The sequence below is a fragment of the Macaca mulatta genome, chromosome 1 (assembly GCF_049350105.2).
Source record: "Macaca mulatta isolate MMU2019108-1 chromosome 1, T2T-MMU8v2.0, whole genome shotgun sequence".
NCBI classification, from domain to species: domain Eukaryota; kingdom Metazoa; phylum Chordata; class Mammalia; order Primates; family Cercopithecidae; genus Macaca; species Macaca mulatta.
Genome location: NC_133406.1, coordinates 112702903 through 112727428, shown reverse-complemented (window position 1 = coordinate 112727428; position 24526 = coordinate 112702903). Strand labels below are relative to the sequence as shown.

General features: G+C 47.1%; 1 protein-coding gene across 1 annotated transcript; it reads left to right on the top strand.

Moving 5' to 3' along the window:
- Nucleotides 1-21811: 21811 nt before the first annotated feature.
- LOC144337687 (aquaporin-10-like) lies at nt 21812-22772 on the top strand. The gene is made up of 2 exons (XM_077984566.1): nt 21812-22106; nt 22495-22772. Exons 1-2 carry the CDS (start codon nt 22002-22004, stop codon nt 22711-22713), a joined length of 324 nt encoding a protein of 107 aa, XP_077840692.1. The 5' UTR covers nt 21812-22001; the 3' UTR covers nt 22714-22772.
- Nucleotides 22773-24526: the final 1754 nt, after the last annotated feature.

The following is a 24526-nucleotide window of genomic DNA, read 5'->3' as shown; positions in this document are numbered from 1 at the left end:
TACTTGAGATTAAGAGAATGGTGATGACTTTTCACAAGCATACTGCCTTCAGGCACTTGTTTAACAAAGCACATGCTGCCCAGCCCTAAATCCATCAAACCTTGAGTCACCACAGCACATGTCTCTTGCAAGGACAGGGTTGGGGGTAGGGTCACAGATTAACAGTATCTCAAATACAGAGCAAAATGGAGTCTCTTATATCTACTTCTTTCTATATAGACACAGTAACAGTCTGGTCTCTCTTTCTTTTCCCCACAAATAAATGAAAATAAAAACTGATTCTGAGTAGGCCTAGAAATTGAATTTGACAGACAAAGATTTTAAAGCACATATTATAAATATGTTCAAGGAATTAAATAAAAACGTTAAACAATGACTCAATAAATATGGAATCTCAATAGAGAAATAGAAGCTATAAAAAAGAATCAAACAGAGATTCTAGAATTATAAAGTATAATAACTGAAATGAAAATTTTACTAAATGAACCCGACAGCAGATTTAAGATGGCAGAGGAAAAAATTAATAAACTTGAAGATAGATGAGTAATAATAATCTAGTCTGAATGATAGAGACAAAAATGATTGAAGGAAAGTGAAGAGCTGGGTAGAGTGGCTCACACCTGTAATCCCAGCACTTTGGGAGGCTGAGGCAGATAGATTGCTTGAGCCCAGGAGTTCAAGACCATCCCGGGCAACATGATGAAGCCCTATCTCTACAAAACTTACAAAAGTAAGCTGGATATGGTGCTGTGCCCCTGTAGTCCCAACTACTTGGGAGGCTGAGGCAGAAGAATCGCTTGAGCCTGGGCGGTCAAGGCTGCAGTGACCATGTTCATGTCACTGCACTCCAGCCTAGGTGACAAAGCAAGACTGTCTCAAAAAAAGAAACAAAAAAAACAAAAAACAAAAAAAAAAAACGAAAAAAAAAAAGCCTCAGAGGCCAGTGGTACATCAAGCATGTCAATATACATGTAATACATGTCCAGAAGAGAGGAGACAAAGGGTCAGAAAAAAGTAGCTGAAAAAAAAATAGCCAAAGGCCAGGTGCAGTGGCTCACACCTGTAATCCCAGTACTTTAGAAGGCCAAGGCAGGCACATCACGAGGTCAAGAGACTGAGAGCATCCTGGCCAACATGGTGAAACCGCATCTTTACTGATAATACAAAAATTAGCCAGGTGTAGTGGTGGGGGCCTGTAGTCCCAGCTACTCAGGAGGCTGAGGCAGGAGAATTGCTTGAACCCGGGAGGCAGAGATTGCAGTGAAGTGAAATCTCACCACTGAACTCCGGCCTGGTGACAGAGTGAGACTCCATCTCAAAAAACAAAACAAAAATAATAATAATAGCCAAACATTTTTCAAATTTGATGAAAAACATTACAGATCTAAGAATCGCAATAAACCTCAAATACCTAGACACATCATGGTCAACTTGTTTAAAGACAATTGGCTACTAAAATTTGAACAATTTCAAATTTTGTTTGAAGATTAGAGAAGATTAGTCAGGCTCTTGTACAAGAATGGTATGCAAATTTGTGAAGTAGTCCATATTTTTACATGTAAGTAAAAGAAAAAATGAAAGCAAATGTGCTCTATATATAGAGTAATACTACTGTGTTAAGTACACAGATGCATATAAAAAAAGTCCGAGCATGGAAGAATGAATTTAAAAATGAGTGATTACAATAAAAAAGACAAAAATATATTTAAAGCAACAAGAAAAAAAGACTCATCAAATACGGGGGAAGAAGTACACAATTAACGGCAGACTTCTCATCAGAAACAATAGAGACCAGGAGGCAATGGAATGAGATATTTTAAGAGCCGAAAGAAAATTAGGGCCATGTGTGGTGGCTCATGCCTGTAATCTCAGCACTTTGGGAAGCCAAGGCAGGTGGATCACTTGAGCCCAGGAATTTGAGACTAGCCTAGACAACATGGCAAGGCACCATCCCTACATAAAATTTTTAAAAAATTAGCCAGTTATTCCAGCCTGGCCAACATGGCCAAACCCTGACTGTAATAAAAATACAAAAAAAAATTAGCCGGGTGTGGTGGCTAACACCAGTAATCCCAGCACTTTGGGAGGCCGAGGTGGGTGGATCACTTGAAGTCAGGAGTCTGAGACCAGCCTGGCCAACATGGCAAAAACCTGTCTCTACTAAAAATACAAAAAATTAGCTGGGTGGGGTGGCGGGCACCTGTAATGCCAGCTACTCGGGAGCCTGAGGCAGGAGAATCACTTGAAGCTGGGAGGCGGAGGTTGCAGTAAGCCAAGATCACACCACTGCACTCCAACCTGGGTGACAGAGTGAGACTTGATGTCAAAATAAATAAAAAGGCCAGGCATGGTGGCTCACGCCTGTAATCCCAGCACTTTCGGAGGCTGAAGTGGGCAGATCACAAGGTCAGGAGATCGAGACCATCCTGGCTAACACTGTGAAACCCTGTCACTACTAAAAATAAAAAAAAATTAGCCGGGTGTGGTAGCAGGTGCCTGTTGTCCCAGCTGCTTGGGAGGCTGAGGCAGGAGAATGGCGTGAACCCAGGAGGTTGAGCTTGCAATGAGCTAAGATCACGCCACTGCACTCCAGCCTGGGTGACAGAGGTGAAGGGGTGACCTGCCTCTCCACACCTGTGGGCGTTTCTCGTTAGGTGGAACAAGAGACTTGAGAAAAGAAATAAGACACAGAGACAAAGTATAGAGAAAGAAAAAGTGGGCCCAGGGGACCGGTGCTCAGCATACAGCAGACCCACGCCGGAACCGGTCTCTGAGTTCCCTCAGTATTTATTGATCATTATCTTTTTTTTTTTTTTTTAAGACGGAGTCTCGCTTGGTCACCCAGGCTGGAGTGCAGTGGCCGGATCTCAGCTCACTGCAAGCTCCGCCTCCTGGGTTTACGCCATTCTCCTGCCTCAGCCTCCCGAGTAGTTGGGACTACAGGTGCCCGCCACCTTGCCCCGCTAGTTTTTTGTATTTTTTAGTAGAGATGGGGTTTCACTGTGTTAGCCAGGATGGTCTGGATCTCCTGACCTCGTGATCCGCCCGTCTCGGCCTCCCAAAGTGCTGGGATTACAGGCTTGAGTCACCACGCCCGGCCAGGGTCACAGATTAACAACATCTCAAATACAGAAAAAAATGGAGTCTCTTATGTCTTCTTCTTTCTATATAGACATGGTAATAGTCTGACCTTTCTTTTCCCCACACAGAGGGAGACTCCATCTCTAAATAAATATGTAACAAAATACAAAAAATTAACTGGGCATGACGGTGCGTGCCTATAGTCCCAGCTACTTGGGAGCCTGAGGTATGAGAATTACTTAAACCCAGGAGGCGGAGGTTGTAGTGAGCCAAGATGGCACCACTGCACTCCAGCCTCCAGCCTGGGTGACAGACTGAGACTCTGTCTCAAAAAAAAAAAAAAAAAGTTGTAAGGGATAAAGCTAAAGCAATGCTTAGAAGATTTGTAGCTTAAATGCCTTTAGTAGAAAGAAAGAAAGGTCTACCATCAATAATCTAGGTTGGGCATGGTGGCTCACGCCTGTAATCCCAGCACTTTGTGAGGCTGAGGCGGGTGGATTACCTGAGGTCAGGGGTTTGAGACCAGCCAGGCCAACATGACGAAACCCTGTCTTTACTAAAAATACAAAAACTAGCTGGGTGCAGTAGCACACACCTGTAATCCCAGCTACTCGGGAGGCTGAGACAGGAGAATTGCTTGAACCTGGGAGGCAGAGGTTACAGCTGGCCAACATTGCACCACTGCATTCCAGCCTGGGCGACAGAGCAAGACTCTATCTCAAAAAAAAAAAAAAAAAAAAAAAAAAAAATTAAATAAATAAATAAATAAAATAAAATAAAATAAAATAAATAATCTAAACTTTCACTTCAAGAAGCTAGAAAAATAAGAGTAAATCAAACATAAAGTAAATAGAAGAAAGAACATAATAAATGCCAGACTGAAAAATCCATGAAATAGAAAACAAAAACTTTAGAGAAAAGCAATTAAACAAAAACTTGGTTCTTTGGAAAGATCGACAAAACAGACATATCTTTAGCTAGATTGCCCAAGAAAAGAGGAAAGAACATACAAATTACCAAAATCAAGAATGAAAGAAGGGACACTTGTCTGAGTGTGGTGGGTCATGCCTGTAATCCCAGCACTTTGGGAGGCCAAGGCGGGCAGATCAACTGAGGTCAGGGGTTTGAGATGAGCCTGGTCGACATGGGGAAACCCTGTCTCTGTTAAAAACACAAAAAAAGTAGCCAGACATGGTGGCGAATGCTTGCAGTCCCAGTTACTCAGGAGGCTGAGGCAGGAGAATCACGTGAACCCAGGAGGTGGCGTCTGTGGTGAGCTGAGATCGTGCCACTGCACTCTAGCCTGGGCGGCAGAGCGAGACTCCGTCAAAAAAAAGAAAGGAAGGAAGTATGGAAAGAAGGGAGGGAGGGAGGGAGGGAGGAAGGAAGGAAGAAAGGAAGGAAGGAAGGAAGGAAGGAAGGAAGGAAGGAAGGAAGGAAGGAAGGAAGGAAGGAAGGAGACATCTCTTTAGACCCTAGAAATTAAAAGGATAATAAAGAAATATTATGAATGTATATGTATGCCAACAAGTTAGGGAATTTACCATTTTTTGGATTTTTTTTCCTGATCAAATGGCTCAGATTGTCGAGAATTTAAATGATATGGAGAAAACCCTAGAAAGAGACAAATTAGAAAAGCTAACTAAAGAAAGAATAAAAGAAAATCCAAATAGACCTATACCAAGTAAAAGGAAAATAATTTGGATTTAAAATCATCCCACAGGCCGGGCGCGGTGGCTCAAGCCTGTAATCCCAGCACTTTGGGAGGCCGAGACGGGTGGATCACAAGGTCAGGAGATCGAGACCATCCTGGCTAACCCGGTGAAATCCCGTCTCTACTAAAAAATACAAAAAACTAGCCGGGCGAGGTGGCGGGCGCCTATAGTCCCAGCTACTCGGGAGGCTGAGGCAGGAGAATGGCGTAAACCCGGGAGGCGGAGCTTGCAGTGAGCTGAGGTCCGGCCACTGCACTCCAGCCTGGGTGACAGAGCGAGACCCCGTCTCAAAAAAAAATAAAAATAAAAAAATAAATAAATAAATAAAATCATCCCACAAGAAAATGCCCAGGCCCAGATGCTTTATTACTAAATTATATCAACACTTAAAGAACAGGCCGGGTACGGTGGCTCACGCCTGTAATCCCAGCACTTTGGGAGGCAGAGGCGGGTGGATTACCTGAGGTCATGAATTCAAGACCAGCCTGGCCAACATGGTGAAACCCTGTCTCTACTAAAAATACAAAAATTAGCAAAGTGTGGTGGCTCACACCTGTAATCCCAGCTACTTGGAAGGCTGGAGCAGGAGAATTGCTTGAACCTGGAAGGCAGAGGTTGCAGTAAGCCAAGATCGCACCACTGCACTCCAGCCTGGGCAACAGAGCAAGACTCTGTCTCAAAACAAACAAACAAAAACAAAAACAAAAAAAAAAAAGAAAAAGAAAAGAAAAAAAAGCAAAATAAGAGGATAAAGAGAGGCCAGGCACGGTGGCTCACGCCTGTAATCCCAGAACTTTGGGAGGCTGAGGTACGCAGGTCACTTGAGCTCAGAAGTTCAAGACCAGCTTGGAGAACATAAGGAGACCCCCGCCTCCACAAAAAAATTTTAAAATTAGGGCCAGGCGAGGTGGCTCACGACTATAATCCCAGTACTTTGGGAGGCTGAATGAAGCAGATCACCTGAGGTCAGGAGTTTGATACCAGGCTGGCCAACATGGCGAAAATTACTAAATTTGTACTAAAATTATAAAAATTAGCCAGGTATGGTGGTGGGCACCTGTAATTCCAGCTACTCAGGAGGCTGAGGCAGGAAAATCACTTGAACCCGTGAGGCAGAGGTTGCAGTGAGCTGAGATTGCACCACTGCACTCCAACCTGGGTGACAGAGTGAGACTCCATCTCAAAAAAAAAAAAAGAAAAAAAACTCCTAAAAAATGCTTTATGTTTGTATACAAAGAAAGAGTCACATTCTGAGATCATATACTTTTTTTTTTTTTTTTTTTTGAGATGGAGTCTCGCTCTGTCGCCCAGGCTGGAGTGCAGTGGCACAATCTCGGCTCACTGCAACCTCCACCTCTCAGGTTCACGCCATTCTCCTGCCTCAGCCTCCCGATTAGCTGGGACTACAGGCGCCTGCTACCACGCCCTGAGGTCAGGAGACCAGCCTGGCCAACATGGTGAAATCCCGTCTCTACTAAAAATACAAAAAAAAAAAAAAAATTAGCTGGGCATGGTGGTGGGCGCCTGTAATCCCAGCTACGTGGGAGGCTGAGGCAGAATTGCTTGAACCTGGGAAGCAGAGGTTGCAGTGAACTGAGATCATGCCATTGCACTCCAGTTTGGGTGACAGAGCAAGACTGTGTCTCAAAAAAAAAAAAAAAAAGGGTCTAATAGAAATTTTTCTACCTGGAAACATGAGTATGTGGTATAAGGATAATGAGCACATATTACTTTAGAAACTATGAAAATAAAACCAATTTTTTCTTCTTTTATAAAGTGACGGGGAGAGAGATGGAGGATATGGTGACTTTTTTTGTTTGTTTGTTTGTTTTGAGACAGGATCTCACTTTGTCACCTAGGCTGGAGTACAGTGGCCAAGATCTTGGCTCACTGCAGCCTCGACCTCCTAGGCTCAAGTGATCCTCCCATCTCAGCTCTCCTGGTAGCTGGAACTACAGGCATGTGCCACCATGCCTGGCTAATTTTTGTATATTTGTGGAGACGGGTTTCATCATGTTGCCCAGGCTGGTCTCAAACCCCTGAGTTCAAGCAATCTACCCACCTTGGCTTCCCAAAATGCTAGGATTATAGGCGTGAGTCACAGCACCCAGCTGTATATGGTGACTTTTGATACTCTTTTTTTTTCTTTTGATTTTTTTTTTTTTTTTGTAGCGATGGGGGTCTTAGTATGCTGTCCAGGCAGCTGGTCTCAAACTCCTGGCCTCAAGCGATCCTCCCACCTCAGCCTCCCAAAGTGTGGAGATTACAGGCTTGAGCCACCACACTCAGCCCTAAATGTGTTTGTTGTGTTTTGTTAAAGAGCCGGGGCTGCTCTGCCTATGGAGTAGCCATTCTTTTATTCCTTCACCAGAAAAAGAAGAATAAAAGAGCCAGGCCTGGATCGGGGTATGTCTCACTATGTTGACCAGGCTGGTCTCGAACTCCTGGGCTCAAGTGATTCTCATGCCTGGGCTTGGCCTCTCAAAGTGCTGGGATGGAAGGCATGAACCACCGTGCCCAGCCACTTTACTTCTTTACAAGTGTATCTCTGAAGATCACTCCCAGATAAACCTTCTACATGGAACTCTCCATATCAGAGTCTTTCCAGGGAGATCCAATCTAAGACATTTAGTTTTACCAACCCACACACTTCATACCATTAGCCACCCTCCTTGAGTCTTTCAGGTTGAAGAATATCAAAAAACAGACTGGGTGTGGCAGCTCATGCCTGTAATCCCCATACTTTGAGAGGCTGAGGTGAGAGGATCACTTGAGACCAGGAGTTCAAGACCAGCCTGGGCAACATAGTGAGACCCCCCATATCTACCAAATACATACATACATACATACATACATACATACATACATACACACATACATAAAAACATTCAGAACAGGGATCTCTGAGGGAAGAAAACGTTAATTTTTTTTTTTGCAGTGGGGGACAGTCATGCTCTGTCACCCAGGCTGGAGTGCAATGGTACAATCTCGGCTCAGTGCAACCTCTGCCTCCTGAGTTCAAGTGATTCTCCTGTCTCAGCCTCCTGAGTAGTTGGGATTACAGGTGTATGTGCCACCACGCCTGGCTAATTTTGTATTTTTATTAGAGACAGGGTTTCACTATGCTGGTCAGGCTAGTCTCGAACTGCTGACCTCAAATGATCCACCCACCTCGCCCTCCCAAAGTGCTGGAATTACAGGCGTGAGCCACTGCACCCAGCAGAAAAAAAAAATTTTTTTAAGTTAAGAAGGCAGAATTGAGCAGAGGGAGTAGTTGACACACAATGTGGTTGCAACAGAACCTTAAACTGATCCTCAGATTTTACAGGGAGCTCTGGAAAGAAGATAATATTTCAGAGTTGTCCCAGATGAAGGCAAAGGGACCATGACTTTGTGTCGCTGCATTAGCCAATCATTGGCTGCAGGAAAGAAAGGTCAAGACAATTTCCTGTGGCTGATGGTAATGTCCAGTGAGGGAGGCAGCAGTGGGCCATCAGTGGCTGATATTCCTAGCAGCTGGGGAATAGGCTCATGATCCTAGAAAGGGAATCTGGGTGAAACACTGGTGTTTTCTACAGTTTATCCTTTTTTGTTTGTTTATTTTTGAGACAGAGTAGAGTGGGGCGATCTTGGCTCACTGCAACCTCTGCCTCCTGGGTTCAAGCTAATCTCCACCTCAGCCTCCCAAGTAGCTGGGATTACAGGCGCCCGCCACCACATTCGGCTAAATTTTTTTTGTATTTTTAGTAGAGACGGGGTTTCACCATCTTGGCCAGGCTGGTTTTGAACTCCTGACCTCGTGATCCACATGTCTCAGCTTCCAAAAGTGCTGGAATTACAGGCGTGAGCCACCGCGTGATTCATTCTTCTTTTTGTTGTTGTTTTTTGTTTTTTGAGACAGTGTTTCACTCTGCCATCCAGGCTGGAGTATAGTGGCACAATCTCCGCTCACCGCAACCTTTGCCTTCCGGGTTCAAGCGATTCTCCTGCCTCAGCTTTCCGAGTAGCTGGGATTACAGGTATGCACCACCATGCCCAGCTAAATCTTTTTTTTTGAGACAGAGTTTCGCTCTTTTCGCCCAGGCTGGAGTGCAGCAGTGCAATCTCGGCTCACCGCAACCTCCACCTCCTGGGTTCAAGTGATTCTCCTGCCTCAGCCTCCTGAGTAGCTGGGATTACAGGCATGAGCCACAATGCCCAGCTAATTTTTTTTTTTTTGTATTTTTAGTAGAGATGGTGTTTCACCATATTGGTCAGGCTGATCTTAAACTCCTGACCTCAGGTGATCCGCCTGCCTCGGCCTCCCAAAGTGCTGGGATTACAGGCGTGAGCCACCGCACCCAGCCAAATTTTGTATTTTTAGTAGAGATGGGGTTTCACCATGTTGGCCAGGCTGGTCTTGAACTCCTGACCTCAGGTGATCCACCTGCCTCGGCCTCCCAAAGTGCTGGGATTACAGGTGTGAGTCATCGCGCCCGACCCATTTCATTCCTTTTATAGTTAGTTTGCCCTGTTGGGGAAAGGCATCTGTAGCATTCTGATTGGTTTCATTTCCTGGGGGAACTTTGAGAGAAGGATTAAGTGGAAAAGTTTATAGCCTTTTTACTGCTGCAATTGGTTTTGAGGCTCTAAGAACTTCTCATTATCCCCTCCTGTACCACTAATTCCAGATTCTCCTCACCTTTGGCTAGCACTTCTGCTGGTCTAGACAGCCGGGTAGCAGGGTGATCTAGACAGCTGGGTAGCAGGGTGACCCAGACCCTAAATGCTGAGAGTGCCTTTGGTTACCATGTGGCTACTATACTTTTCTTTTTTTTTTTTTTTTTTGAAACAGAGTCTTGCTCTGTCGCCCAGGCTAGAGTGCAGTGGCGTGATCTCTGCTCACTGCAAGCTCCGCCTCCCGGGTTCATGCCATTCTCCTGCCTCAGCCTCCTGAGTAGCTGGGACTACAGGCGCCCGCCACTGCGCCGGGCTAATTTTTTGTATTTTTAGTAGAGACAGGGTTTCACCGTGGTCTTGAACTCTTGACCTTGTGATCCGCCCGCCTCGGCCTCCCAAAGTGCTGGGATTACAGGCATGAGCCACCGCGCCTGGCTGGCTGCTATACTTTTCTATTTACTGTTAGAATTGATCACAGTAGCACCAAGAGGCATCCCAGTGGATGACCTGAATGCCAAAGTATTCCTCCTGGCCAGGCATGGGGGTTCACGCCTGTAATACCAGCACTTTAGGAGACTGAGACAGGAGGATTGCTTGAGCCAAAGAGGTTGAGCTTGCAGTGAGCTATGATCACGCCACTGCAGTCTAGCCTGGGTTACAGAGCAAGACTCTGTCTTTAATTTAAGAAAACAAGGCTGGGCGCAGTGGCTCACACCTGTAATCCTTGCACTTTGGGAGGCTGAGGCAGGTGGATTATTTGAGGTCAGGAGTTCGAGACCAGCCTGGCCAACATGGTGAAACACCATCTCTATTAAAAATACAAAAATTAGCCAAGCATGGTGGCATGCACCTGTTATCTCACCTACTCGGGAGGGTGAGGCAGGAGAATCACTTAAACCCAGGAGACGGAGGTTGCAGTGAGCCAAGATCACGCCATTGCACTCCAGCCTGGGTGACAGAGAGACTCTGTCTCAAAAAACAAAACAAAACAAAACAAAACAAAACAAAACAAAAAATACTTGGCTGGGCACAGTGGCTCATGCCTGTAATCCCAGCATTTTGGGGGTGGGCAGATCACCTGAGGTCAAGAGTTCAAGACCAGCCTCGCCAACATAGTGAAACCCTGTCTCTACTAAAAATACAAAAATTAGTTGGGCGTGGTGGCGGGTGCCTGTAGTCCCAGCTACTCAGGAGGCTGAGGCAGGAGAATGGCGTGAACCTGGGAGGCCTGTAATCGAAGCCACTTGAGAGGCTGAGGCGGGAGAATTGTGTGAACCTAGGTGGCAGAGGTAGCAGTCAGCTGAGATTGTGCCACTGCACTCCAGCCTGGGCAACAGAGTGAGACTCTATCTCAAAAGAAAAAGAAAAAAAACCAGATCAGTAGATCCTTTTGTCACATGCCCACTGCCACATCCCAATTGCTGTAATGTTGATCTTTTAGGGTAAAGTAATGTAATTCAGATTTCATGGGTTTTTTTTTAATTTTTATTTTTGTTATTGTTGTTGAAGTCTCACTGTGTGGCCCCAGTTGGAGTGCATTGGCATGATCTCAGCTCCCTGCAACCTCCAATTCCCAGGTTTAAGTAATTCTCCTGCCTCAGCCTCCCAAGTAGATGGGATTACAGGTGTGCACCACCATGCCCTGTTAATTTTTGTATTTTTAGTAGAGACAGGGTTTCACCACATTGGCCAGGCTGATCTCAAATTCTTAGCCTCAAGTGATCCAACCGCCTCAGCCTCCCAAAGTGCTGGGATTACAGGTGTGAGCCATAGTGCCCGGTCGGACTTCATTTTGATGGATCAAACACACTGTAAGTCCTTGGAGGGTGGTACCAGTTATGGGCAGGAAAGGCAAACCTATACTCAGAATACGGGTCAATTTCAATCAAAGGTGGTAGGGTGTACTGTCATCAACTTATCCCTGAATGGCTGCTTGTTCTCCTCATGGGATAGAGCCATATGGGGGCTTAGCCCTGGTGTTTATTAATGACAGATTGAACACTGGCAGCAGCCGTAGCTATTTCAGCCTTGGTGAGTAGGAGTTTGTATTAGTCAGAGTTCTCCAGAGAGACAGAACCAATAGGATATACTGGAGAGAGAGAGAGAGAGTCAGAGAGAGAGAGAGAGAGAGAGAGAAGAGGGGATTTTTAAGCTCAGTCCACTGACTCATATGTCAATCTCCCCTGGAAACACCCTCACAGACACACCCAGAAACAATGCTTCACCAGCCATGGAGGCGTCCCTCAATCCAGTCAAGTTGACACCTAAAATTAATCATCACAGAGCTCATGGAGGTGGGCCAATGCATCACCTCTATCTCTACGACCAGTTACTCCATTCATTGTACCCATTGTTCAGAGCTGGGGTGGCTGATGACAATGGCTGAGTCATTCTGTCTCCTTGCCTGTTCAATGCCTCCTTTATAATGGATGCTCTCTGGTGGGCATTAACATGTTGTACAAAGATCCTTACACTCCAAGACCACTCCCATCGTTACAGAGTCTCACCCTGTTGCCCAGACTGGAGTGCAGTGGGGCAATCACAGCTCATTGCAGCCTTGAGTTCCTGGGCTCAAGCGATCCTCTCACCTCAGCCTCCCACGCTGGACCACAGGCGTGGGCCACCATGGCCTGGCTCTCAGACCTTTTTGTCTTTGATCTTTCAATCTTTCTTCTCAAGCTCCTGACCAACCAACTGGGGCATTTGCCACTGACTATGTGACTGTGTGAATATTCTGCCCATGTGAATATTCTCACGTAAGGCTACTTCTCTTTCCACACAAAGGGGATGACCAGATATACTGTCCAAATCTTTGTCCCTGGAAGGATTTCCCTTCACCACTATCTTCCAGAGCTGCTTCTGAGTGAGGCTGCAATGCAGGAGGATTCTCATTTTTGGCATTTCCCCATTTACCATGCCAATCCATCTGTGAGTGAAGCTTGGGCTTTTGCCTTCCCTGTCAGCGAGTCACAGGGATCCCTGATGGGCCCATAGGTGGGAGCTGATGAGAGATGTCAGTGCAACACTGCTGAGTGACCTGGGAGTCTGGGCCACTTGCTTTGAAGCTTGCTTTGCCCTCTGATCCTGCTTATGCCTGATATCAAAGATGCCACTTCTATCTTAAAATGCTTTTGTTGTTGTTGTTTTGTTTTTTGAGACAGGGTCTCACTCTGTCGCCACGATATGTTCTTGCTGGGCCCACTCTTCCTAATGACGTGGAGGATCTGACAGAGCCCAGCTCTGGTTAGTTCTGGCCACTTGGTCACTTGATGTCCTATAGTCAGATGTTTGTCTCTACCGGAGCCCAGGAGCATTTCTTTTTTTTTTTTTTTTTTTTTTTTTTGAGGCGGAGTCTCGCTCTGTCGCCCAGGCTGGAGTGCAGTGGCGCGATCTCGGCTCACTGCAAGCTCCGCCTCCCGGGTTCACGCCATTCTCCTGCCTCAGCCTCCCGAGTAGCTGGGACTACAGGCGCCGCCACCACACCCGGCTAATTTTTTTGTATTTTTAGTGGAGACGGGGTTTCATTGTGTTAGCCAGGATGGTCTCGATCTCCTGACCTCGTGATCCGCCCGTCTCGGCCTCCCAAAGTGCTGGGATTACAGGCTTGAGCCACCGCGCCCGGCCAGCCCAGGAGCATTTCAAGAGCTGCTTTTCAAATGGTGGGTATTTTCCTGCTGCAGATGGCATGGATTTGCTCCAGAGCTCCAGGGGCCTACATTATGATTCTCCTATGAGAGCTTGCCAAACCAAAACCAACATCTTCTCCAACCACAGATATTCCAGTCTCTTAGGTTCTGCTAGGTCAGAAGGCTGCAGAGGCCTTTTCTGTTTTGGCCTCACTCAAAGTTGACGTCCTTCAGTGTCAGCTAGTAACTTGGCCAGGGTTGTATTCCTAACTGTGAAATATTGCTCCAGAGTCCTAAGAAGATTGATATTGTACTTCTTGTTTTTCCTTAGTGGTGGGAGGCATGAGATGCAATATCTGACCTTGACTTTGGATAGATATCCCAGCATGTCTCAGATCACCATACCTCTAAAAACTTAACCAATGTAGCAATTTCCTGAATCTTTGTGGGGTCTTATTTCCTACTGTCTGAATATATGTATCTTTCCAAGGCCTCCAATATACTTCTTGCTCTTCTGGTATGACTAGCATGATGTCATATGTATAGTGGACTGGGCCACTTGCTTTGAAGCTTGCTTTGGAGCTAATACGATGTTCTTCAGAATGTTCATATAGTCAAGATGCCTTCAGAGTATATTATGACAGAGGGCCAGAGAATTAACATAATCCTGGAGTCGGGCACCGTGGCTCACGCCTGTAATCCCAGCACTTTGGGACGCCGAGGCAGGCAGATCTTTTGAGGTCAGGAGTTCGAGACCAGCCTGACCAACATGGTGAAAACTTGTCTCTACTAAAAATACAAAATTAGCTGGGCATGGTGGTATACACTGTGATCCCAGTTACTTGGGAGGCTGAAGCAGGAGAATCGCTTGAACCTGGGAGGCAGAGGTTGCAGTGAGCTGAGATTGCGCCATTGCACTCCTGCCTGGGCAACAAGAGCGAAACTCCGTCTCAAAAACAGAACACAAAAAATGTTAAGAAGGCAGAACTGGCTAGACATGGTGGCTCACACCTATAATCCCAGCACTTTGGGAGGCTGAGGTGGGCAGATCACTCGAGGTTAGGAGTTCGAGACCAGCCTGGCCAACATGGCTAAACCCTATCTCTACTAAAATTACAAAAATTAGCCAGGTGTGGTGGCATGCACCTGTTATCCCACCTACTCAAGACGCTGAGGCAGGAGAATCGCTTGAACCCAGGAAGTGGAGATTGCAGTGAGCTGAGATTGCGCCACTGCACTCCAGGCTGGGCGACAGAGTGAGACTATCTCAAAAACAAAACAAACAAACAAAAACAACAAAAAAACATAATCTTGGGACAAGCCTATAAATATTGTTGTCCTTCCCATGTGGATGCAAATGATCCTGCTTCTGATTCTCCTTTCTGATCCATTTGGGATGGAAAATAACATTCACCAACCAAATTAATGGCTATACACCAACACCCAGAGGCTATGTTAAACTGTTTTACGGCTGGCCGTGGTGGCTCACACCTGTAATCCCAGCACTTTGGGAGGCTGAGGCAGGTGGATCACGAGGTCAGGAGATCGTGACCATCCTGGCTAACACGATGAAACCCCATCTCTATTAAAAATACAAAAAAAGGCCGGGCGCGGTGGCTCAAGCCTGTAATCCCAGCACTTTGGGAGGCCGAGACGGGTGGATCACGAGGTCAGGAGATCGAGACTATCCTGGCTAACACGGTGAAACCCCGTCTCTACTAAAAAATACAAAAAAAAACTAGCCGGGCGAGGTGGCGGGCGCCTGTAGTCCCAGCTACTCGGGAGGCTGAGGCAGGAGAATGGCGTGAACCCGGGAGGCGGAGCTTGCAGTGAGCTGAGATCCGGCCACTGCACTCCAGCCTGGGCGACAGAGCGAGACTCCATCTCAAAAAAAAAAAAAAAAAAAAAAAAAAAAAAAAAAAATTAGCTGGGCGTAGTGGCAGGCACCTGTAGTCCCACTACTCGGGAGGCTGAGGCAGGAGAATGGCATGAACCCAGGAGGCAGACTTTGCAGTGAGCAGAGATCATGCCACTGTACTCCAGCCTGGGGGACAGAGTGAGACTTTAAAAAAAAAAAAAAAAAACTGTTTTACAAAGTTACCATGTGGGATACAGCAACTGCAATTGGGGTTGTTGTTTGGTTAAGTTTATGGTACACTGCTGCCATCTGCCATGATCTAACCAATTTTTACAGGAGGTGAGGCAGGAGAATCGCTTGAACCCAGGAGGTGGAGGTTGCATTTAGCTGAAATTGCCCCACTGCACTCCAGCCTGGATGACAGAGCAAGACTCCAAAAAACAAAAACAAAAACAAAAAAACAGATTAGCAATTATGGTTTAGGAGTCATGCAGCTGGAGCCTACAAGATTCTGACCCTCTCTAAACTGCTCCTAAGATCAGTACTTGAGATATTTTGCAGACCCTGCACTTGATGGATCAGCTGGCCCCTCCCAGATCGATAAACTGGCTCATCTGATCTTGTGGCCCCCACCCAGGAACTGACTCAGCACAAGAAGACAGCTTCGACTCCCTATGATATCTTCTCTGACCTGACCAATCAGCACTCTTGGCTCACTGACTTCCCCCACTCACTAAGATGCCCTTAAAAACTCTGATCCTCTCATGTTTGGGGAGACTGATTTGAGTAATAACAAAACTCTGGTCTCCTGCACAGCCAGTTCTGTGTGAATTACTCTTTCTCTATTGGAATTCCCCTGCCTTGATAAATCATCTCTGTCTAGGCAGTGGGCAAGGTGAACCCATTGGGTGGTTACACAAAGGTGTTAAATCCTATGTCACAGGCGAGTGCTCTCATATCAATAAATCTTCCATATCTACATCTTCCATATCTAACTTTGTGTTCCACCTCCCTTGATCCAACATTCTCAGTATCCAGTTCCATGTGTCTCTACCAAATTCTGCAGGTACGTATTAGCCAGATCCTGAAGTTCCTTTACCATGTATTTTCTCCCTTCTCTTAGTAGGCCAGAACATTCTCTTTGGGTCTTTGCTAGAATTCAATCCTTGTTATTTGTCTTGTTGCCAGGAGAGGAGGTGGTGATAGATCCTGGAGAGGATGAGTATCATCTTGTAAAGCACCTGCTTCTTTTGAAGCCTTTGTATGATCATTTTGCAAGTGAAGAGTGAGCCAGCTGGGCATGGTGGCACATGCCTGTAGTCTCAGCTACTCTGGAGGTTGAGGCACGAGAATTGCTTGAACCCAGGAGATGGAGGCTGCAGTGAGCCAAGATTGCACTCCAGCCTGGGCAACAGAGTGAGACCCTGATAAGGTTTGGCTGTGTCCCCATCCGAATCTCATCTTGAATTCCCTTATGCTGTGGGAGTGACCTGGTGGGAGGTAATTAAATCGTGGGGGTAGGTCTTTCCCATGCTGTTCTTGTGATAGTAAGTCTCACGAGATCTGATGGTTTTCTTTTTTTTTTTTTTGAGACGGAGTTTTGGTCTTGTTGCTCAGGCTGGAGTGCAATGGTGCCATCTAGGCTTGCTGCAGCCTCTGCCTCCCGGGGTTCAAGAGATCCTCCTGCCTCAGCCTCCCAAGTAGCTGGGACTACAGGCGTCTGCCACCATGCCTGGCTAATTTTTTGTATTTTTAGTAGAGACAGGGTTTTGCCATGTTGGTCAGGCTGGTCTTGAACTCCTGGCCTCAGGTGATCTGCCCGCCTATGCCTCCCAAAGTGTTGCGATTACAGGCGTGAGCCACCACCCCTGGCCTGAGATCTGATGGTTTTATAAGAAGGAGTTTCCCTGAGCACAAGCTCTCTTTGCTTGCTGCTATCCATGTAAGATGTGACTTGCTCCTCCTTGCCTTCTGCCATGTTTGTGAGGCATCCCCAGCCATGTGGAGCTGTGAGTCCATTAAACCTTTTTCCTGTAATAAATTACCCAGTCTTGGTATGTTTTTGCTGGCAGTGTGAAAATGGACTAATACAGATACTGTCTCAAAATGTATATATACTGAGCAAACTCTGCAGGCTTGGACAGAGGTTTCAGAGGAATCTGGGGACTCAAGATTCTGTTGTATCTACCTAGATGTCTCTAACCCAAGTCTCAAGATCCTACGGTTTTTCTTTTTTGACCCTAACCTTCGCATAGGAGATCTACAGGGGCTGAGACTTCAACATTCTCTAAAGACCTACTACTTATATAATTAACACTTGAGCTGCTCCTTCACTCTAATGCCCAGTGGATACAGGGGATTAGGTTTTCCTTAAATGCTGTCAAAAAGGCCTGATGGCTTTTGTAGTCTGCCTTGATGTGGTGATTAGTTTTTTTTGTTTTGTTTTGTTTTGTTTTGTTTTGAGGGAGTCTTGCTCTTGTCACCTAGGCTGGAGTGTAGAGGCACGATCTCTGCTCACTGCAACCTCTGCCTCCTGGGTTTGAGCGATTCTCCTGCCTCAGCCTCCAGAGTAGCCAGGCTGACTAAAAATGATCCACCTGCTTCAGCCTCCCAAAGTGCTAGATTTACAGGCTTGAGCCACCGTGCCTGGCCTGTACATGGTATTTTTTAAAACTGCATATTGGCTGGGCACAGTGGCTCACATCTGTAATCCCAGCACTTTGGGAGGCCGAAGCTGGTGGATCACCTGAGTTTGGGAGTTCAAGACCAGCCTGACCAACATAGAGAAATCCTGTCTCTACTAAATACAAAATTAGCCGGGTGTGGTGGCACATGCCTGTAATCCCAGCTACTTGGGAGGCTGAGACGGGAGAAGCACTTGAACCCAGGAGGCAGAGGTTGTGGTGAGCCGAGATCACGTCACTGCACTCCAGCCTGGGCAACGACAGTGAAACTCCGTCTCAAGAAAAAAAAAAACAAAAAACTGCATATTGTCTGTTTCCACCTACTAGAACATAAGCTCTAGGAGGGCAGAGACTATGTTTTGTTCACCACTGTTTCTCCAGTGTCTAGAAGTAGATTCTCTGAATGCATTCAATTGGAGGCTTGAGATATGAAGAAGTAGGAGTGTGAAGGCCTCATGTCGAGCCATGTCAGGGGACGCAAAGATGGAGCATTCTCTAACCTATGTGAGACTCGGCATAAGGGAAGTACAAGCACTCAATGTGTGGTTTCATTCCCACAGTCTATGGTCTTTAGCCCAGTCTCTCCAGATGCCTGTTGAGTTCTTCAAGCATCCAAATGGTTTGGGGAAAGGCTTCAGGTTCTAAATGAGAGGCTTTGTGGGTTACCAGATGGAGAGTCAGAAGATGTGGATTTGAATTCACTCAGCCATGAAATAGTTGTGTGATCCTGGGCCAGGGACAGTGGCTCTTGCTTGTAATCCCAGCAGTTTGGGAGGCCTAGGTGGGTGGATCACTAGAGGCCAGGAGTTCGAGACCAGCCTGGCCAGCACGGTGAAACCCTGTTTTTGCTAAAAAATATAAAAATTAGCTGGGCATGCTGGTGCACACCAGTAGTCCCAGCTACTCAGGAGGCTGAGGCAGGAGAATTGTTTGAACCTGGGAGATGGAGGCTGTAGTGTGCTGAGATGATGCCACTGCACTCTTGCCTGGGCGACACAGCAAGACTGTCTCAAAAACAAAACAAAACAAAACAAAAAAAACAGAAACAAAAAATTGTATGATCTGGGGAGATCTAAGGCCCACTAGCCTCATCTGTAGAATGGAAACAACAATACTACTTTGCAGAACTGACTTTAGGACCAAGAGATCTAATGTATATGAAGCAGGGTACTTCCTTCGATTTGTCAGGATGGGGGAGGCTAGTCCTGTGATGAATGGGAATGAATGATAGAAGAGACAGAGGTTGGGCAAACTGCAGGCTCTGTGCTCATAGCCTGCTCCCGGATATTCTCCTGTTATCTCTCTGTTTCCTAGCCTACACACGGGCACAGACAGTAGCTGCTGTTCAGGAATTGAGCTAATGGGTTTTTGCTTGTTTGTTTTGAGATGGAGTCTCGTTCCATCACCTAGGCTGGAGTGCAATGGTACGATCACAGCTCACTGCAACCTCCGCCTGCCAGGTTCAAGCGATTCTCCTGCCTCAGTCTCCTGAGTAGCTGGGATTACAGGTGCCCACCACCACGCCCAACTAACTTTTGTATTTTTAGTAGAGACGGGGTTTCAGCATGTTAGTCAGGCTGGTCTCAAACTCCTGACCTCAGGTGATCCGCCCACCTCGACCTCCCAAAGTGCTGGGATTACAGGTGTGAACCAATGCGCACAACCTAGCTAATGGTTTTAAAGTCTGTTCCTTGTCTTTGCTGGGGCAGGCAGTAGCTGTGCAGTGGCAGTGTGCCTGTGCAGACAGAGGGAGCAGTGAACAGCGATAGGGTGTTTCCACCATGGTCGTCACTCAGGCCCCGGCTGGAATCAGGCGCCACCTCCAGATCTGCAGCCTCCTGGCCGGGCAGTTCCTGGCAGAGTTTCTGGGTGTGTTTGTGCTCATGGTACGTAGGGTCACTGGGGAAAGGAAAGAAGGGGGTGGGCAAAAGTTCCTGACTCCTTCTGGTGTCCTTATCTCTTTCTCTTGGTGTCCCCCTTCCTCCCAACTCCCTATCCGTTTTCGTTTTTATCCTCTCGTCTCTCCTAATCTCCTTTCCTCTCCTTCTTCATCCTTTTTATTCTTGTCACTTTTCTTCTTTTTTTCCCACATTCTTTCCCTTTCTTCTTCCTCCACTTTCTCCATTTCTTTTCTTTTCCCTTCCCTCGTTCTGCTTTTCTCCTTCCCTTGCTTGTCTTCCGTGCCCATTCGTGTTCTTGGCTTCTCCCCTGGCCTTCCCGACCTTTCTCCCTGTTGGTCTCCTGGGCTCCCTGTTCCTCATCTCTCCTCTTTTCACCAGCTCCTCACCCAAGGAGCTGTGGCCCAGGCTGTAACCAGTGGAGAAACCAAAGGCAACTTCTTCACCATGTTTCTGGCTGGCTCTCTGGCCGTTGTGATAGCCATCTACGTGGGTGGTAACGTCTCAGGTGAGGAGGGTGGGGTCTGGTCATCAGAGCAGGTGGGACGTGCGTGCGAGCGTGTCTGTCTGGTGATGGTGGAAACGCAAATCCTTCTGTGACTCATGGACATTATCTCCTTGAGCTTGACCAGTGCCCCGGACTGAGATAAGCCTTTGGCCCCACCAGCCCGTCCCCTTTCTGTATCTCTCCATCCTGTTTCCTCACACTAATGCTTGGCTCACCTAGACAGAAATCGATGGCAGGGCACGAAGGGCAGGTGCTATCCTCTTGTGTCCCCCACCTGAAGTCCTCTGGGGGCTCATCTCTGCTCAAGACCTCTCCTGCTTTTCCCCCAGACATGGATGTGCCTGGTTGGAGCCTTGAGACATAGTGTGTTGCTGTGGAAAAAGCAGACAGACTTAGGTTTGTTTTATTTATTTTTTTGACGGAGTCCTGCTCTGTTTCCCAGGCTGGAGTGCGATGGCACGATCTCGGCTCACTGCACGTCTGCCTCCCGGGTTCAAGCCGATTCTCCTGCCTCAGCCTCCTGAGTAGCTGGAATTACAGATGCGTGCCACCACACCCAGCTGATTTTTGTATTTTTAGTGGAGATGGTGTTTCACCATGTTGGCCAGGCTGGTCTTGAGCTCCTGACCTCAGGTGATCCACCCACCTCAGCCTCCCAAAGTGCTGGGGTTACAGGCATGAGCCAATGCACTCGGCCCAGACCTAAGTTCTAACCTTGGATTCACAATGTGACTTTGATAAGTTGCTTAACATCCTGGAGCCTCAATTTCCTAAGCTGTGTGATGGGAAAAATATTATCTGCCTGAAGAGCTGTAGGAAGGACAGCTGGGTGTGGTGGCTCACCCCTGTAACCCCAGCACTTTGGAGGCTGAGGCAGATGGATCACCTGAGGTCAGGAGTTCGAGACCAGCCTGGCCAACATGGTGAAACTCCATCTCTACTAAAAATACAAAAACTAGCCAGGCATGGTGACGTGTGCCTACAGTCCCAGCTACTCGTAGTCTTAGACAGGAGAATTACTTGGACCCAGGAGACAGAGGTTGCAGTGAGTCAAGATTGCACCACTGTACTCCTGCCTGGGTGACAGAGTGAGACTCCACCTCAAAAAAAAAAAGAAAGTCATAGGATTAAGTAGGAGGTTGTCACAAGATACAGGTCATAAAGACCTTGCTAGTAAACAGGTTGCAGTAAAGAAGCCAGCTAAAACTCACCAAGACCAAGATGACTACACTGACCTCTGGTCTTCCTCACTGCTACACTCCCACCAGTGCCATGACAGCTTACAATGCCAAGGCAACTACAGGAAGTTACCCTATATGATCTCAAAGGGGAGGCATGAATAATCCCCCCTTTGTTTAACATGTAATCGAGATACGACCATAAAAATAGGCAACCAGCGGCCCTCGGGGCTGCTCTGTGTATGGAGTAGCCATTCTTTTATTCCTTTACTTTCCTAATAAGCTTGCTTTCACTTTACTGTATGGACTTCACCCTGAATTCTTTCTTGCGTGAACTCCAAATGCTTTCACATTTCATTCTTTTATTTGTTTTATTTTTATTTTTATTTTTTTTTGAGATAGAGTTTTGCTCTTGTTGCCCAGGCTACAGTGCAATGGCGCTATCTCAGCTCACTGCAACCTGTGCCTCCTGAGTTCAAGCGATTCTCCTGCCTCAGTCTCCTGAGTAGCTGGGATTACAGGTGCCCACCACCACCGCCAGCTAACTTTTTTATTTTTAGTAGAGACAGGGTTTCAGCATGTTAGTCAGGCTGGTCTCAAACTCCTGACTTCACGTGATCCACCCACCTCGACCTCCCAAAGTGCTGGGATTACAGGTGTGAACCAATGCGCACAACTGAGCTAATGGTTTTAAAGTCTGTTCCTTGTCTTTGCTGGGGCAGGCAGTAGCTGTGCAGTGGCAGTGTGCCTGTGCAGACAGAGGGAGCAGTGAACAGCGATAGGGTGTTTCCACCATGGTCGTCACTCAGGCCCCGGCTGGAATCAAGGGCCACCTCCGGATCCACAGCCTCCTGGCCCGGCAGTGCCTGGCAGAGTTTCTGGGTGTGTTTGTGCTCATGGTACGTAGGGTCACTGGGGAAAGGAAAGAAGGGGGTGGGCAAAAGTTCCTGACTCCTTCTGGTGTCCTTATCTCTTTCTCTTGGTGTCCCCTTCCTCCCAACTCCCTATCCGTTTTCGTTTTTATCCTCTCGTCTCTCCTAATCTCCTTTCCTCTCCTTCTTCATCCTTTTTATTCTTGTCACTTTTCTTCTTTTTTTTCCCACATTCTTTCCCTTTCTTCTTCCTCCACTTTCTCCATTTCTTTTCCCTTCCCTCGTTCTGCTTTTCTCCTTCCCTTGCTTGTCTTCCGTGCCCATTCATCTTCTTGGGTTCTCCCCTGGCCTTCCCAACCTTTCTCCCTGTTGGTCTCCTGGGCTCCCTGTTCCTCATCTCTCCTCTTTTCACCAGCTCCTCACCCAAGGAGCTGTGGCCCAGGCTGTAACCAGTGGAGAAACCAAAGGCAACTTCTTCACCATGTTTCTGGCTGGCTCTCTGGCCGTTGTGATAGCCATCTACGTGGGTGGTAACGTCTCAGGTGAGGAGGGTGGGGTCTGGTCATCAGAGCAGGTGGGACGTGCGTGCGAGCGTGTCTGTCTGGTGATGGTGGAAACGCAAATCCTTCTGTGACTCATGGACATTATCTCCTTGAGCTTGACCAGTGCCCCGGACTGAGATAAGCCTTTGGCCCCACCAGCCCGTCCCCTTTCTGTATCTCTCCATCCTGTTTCCTCACACTAATGCTTGGCTCACCTAGACAGAAATCGATGGCAGGGCACGAAGGGCAGGTGCTATCCTCTTGTGTCCCCCACCTGAAGTCCTCTGGGGGCTCATCTCTGTTCAGGACCTCTCCTGCTTTTCCCCCAGACATGGATGTGCCTGGTTGGAGCCTTGAGACATAGTGTGTTGCTGTGGAAAAAGCAGACAGACTTAGGTTTGTTTTATTTATTTTTTTGACGGAGTCCTGCTCTGTTTCCCAGGCTGGAGTGCGGTGGCACGATCTCGGCTCACTGCACGTCTGCCTCCCGGGTTCAAGCCGATTCTCCTGCCTCAGCCTCCTGAGTAGCTGGAATTACAGATGCGTGCCACCACACCCAGCTGATTTTTGTATTTTTAGTGGAGATGGTGTTTCACCATGTTGGCCAGGCTGGTCTTGAGCTCCTGACCTCAGGTGATCCACCCACCTCAGCCTCCCAAAGTGCTGGGGTTACAGGCATGAGCCAATGCACTCGGCCCAGACCTAAGTTCTAACCTTGGATTCACAATGTGACTTTGATAAGTTGCTTAACATCCTGGAGCCTCAATTTCCTAAGCTGTGTGATGGGAACAATATTATCTGCCTGAAGAGCTGTAGGAAGGACAGCTGGGTGTGGTGGCTCACCCCTGTAACCCCAGCACTTTTGGAGGCTGACGCAGATGGATCACCTGAGGTCAGGAGTTCGAGACCAGCCTAGCCAACATGGTGAAACTCCATCTCTACTAAAAATACAAAAACTAGCCAGGCATGGTGACGTGTGCCTACAGTCCCAGCTACTTGTAGTCTTAGACAGGAGAATTACTTGCACCCAGGAGACGGAGGTTGCAGTGAGTCAAGATTGCACCACTGTACTCCTGCCTGGGTGACAGAGTGAGACTCCACCTCAAAAAAAAAAGAAAGTCATAGGATTAAGTAGGAGGTTGTCACAAGATACAGGTCATAAAGACCTTGCTGGTAAACAGGTTGCAGTAAAGAAGCCAGCTAAAACTCACCAAGACCAAGATGACTACACTGACCTCTGGTCTTCCTCACTGCTACACTCCCACCAGTGCCATGACAGCTTACAATGCCAAGGCAACTACAGGAAGTTACTCTATATGATCTCAAAGGGGAGCATGAATAATCCACCCCTTGTTTAACATGTAATCGAGATACGACCATAAAAATAGGCAACCAGCGGCCCTCGGGGCTGCTCTGTGTATGGAGTAGCCATTCTTTTATTCCTTTACTTTCCTAATAAGCTTGCTTTCACTTTACTGTATGGACTTCACCCTGAATTCTTTCTTGCGTGAACTCCAAATGCTTTCACATTTCATTCTTTTATTTGTTTTATTTTTATTTTTATTTTTTTTTGAGACAGAGTTTTGCTCTTGTTGCCCAGGCTACAGTGCAATGGCGCTATCTCAGCTCACTGCAACCTGTGCCTCCTGAGTTCAAGCGATTCTCCTGCCTCAGTCTCCTGAGTAGCTGGGATTACAGGTGCCCACCACCACCGCCAGCTAACTTTTTTATTTTTAGTAGAGACAGGGTTTCAGCATGTTAGTCAGACTGGTCTCAAACTCCTGACCTCACGTGATCCACCCACCTCGACCTCCCAAAGTGCTGGGATTACAGGTGTGAACCAATGCGCACAACTGAGCTAATGATTTTAAAGTCTGTTCCTTGTCTTTGCTGGGGCAGGCAGTA

What these genes read in the sequence shown, in the direction of transcription:
- LOC144337687 (XM_077984566.1), top strand. Translation starts at nt 22,002, where the DNA reads ATGGTCGTCACTCAGGCCCCGGCTGGAATCAAGGGCCACCTCCGGATC. An exon ending in TGGGTGTGTTTGTGCTCATG is followed by an intron (nt 22,107 to 22,494) that starts GTACGTAGGGTC and finishes TCTTTTCACCAG; the next exon opens with CTCCTCACCCAAGGAGCTGT.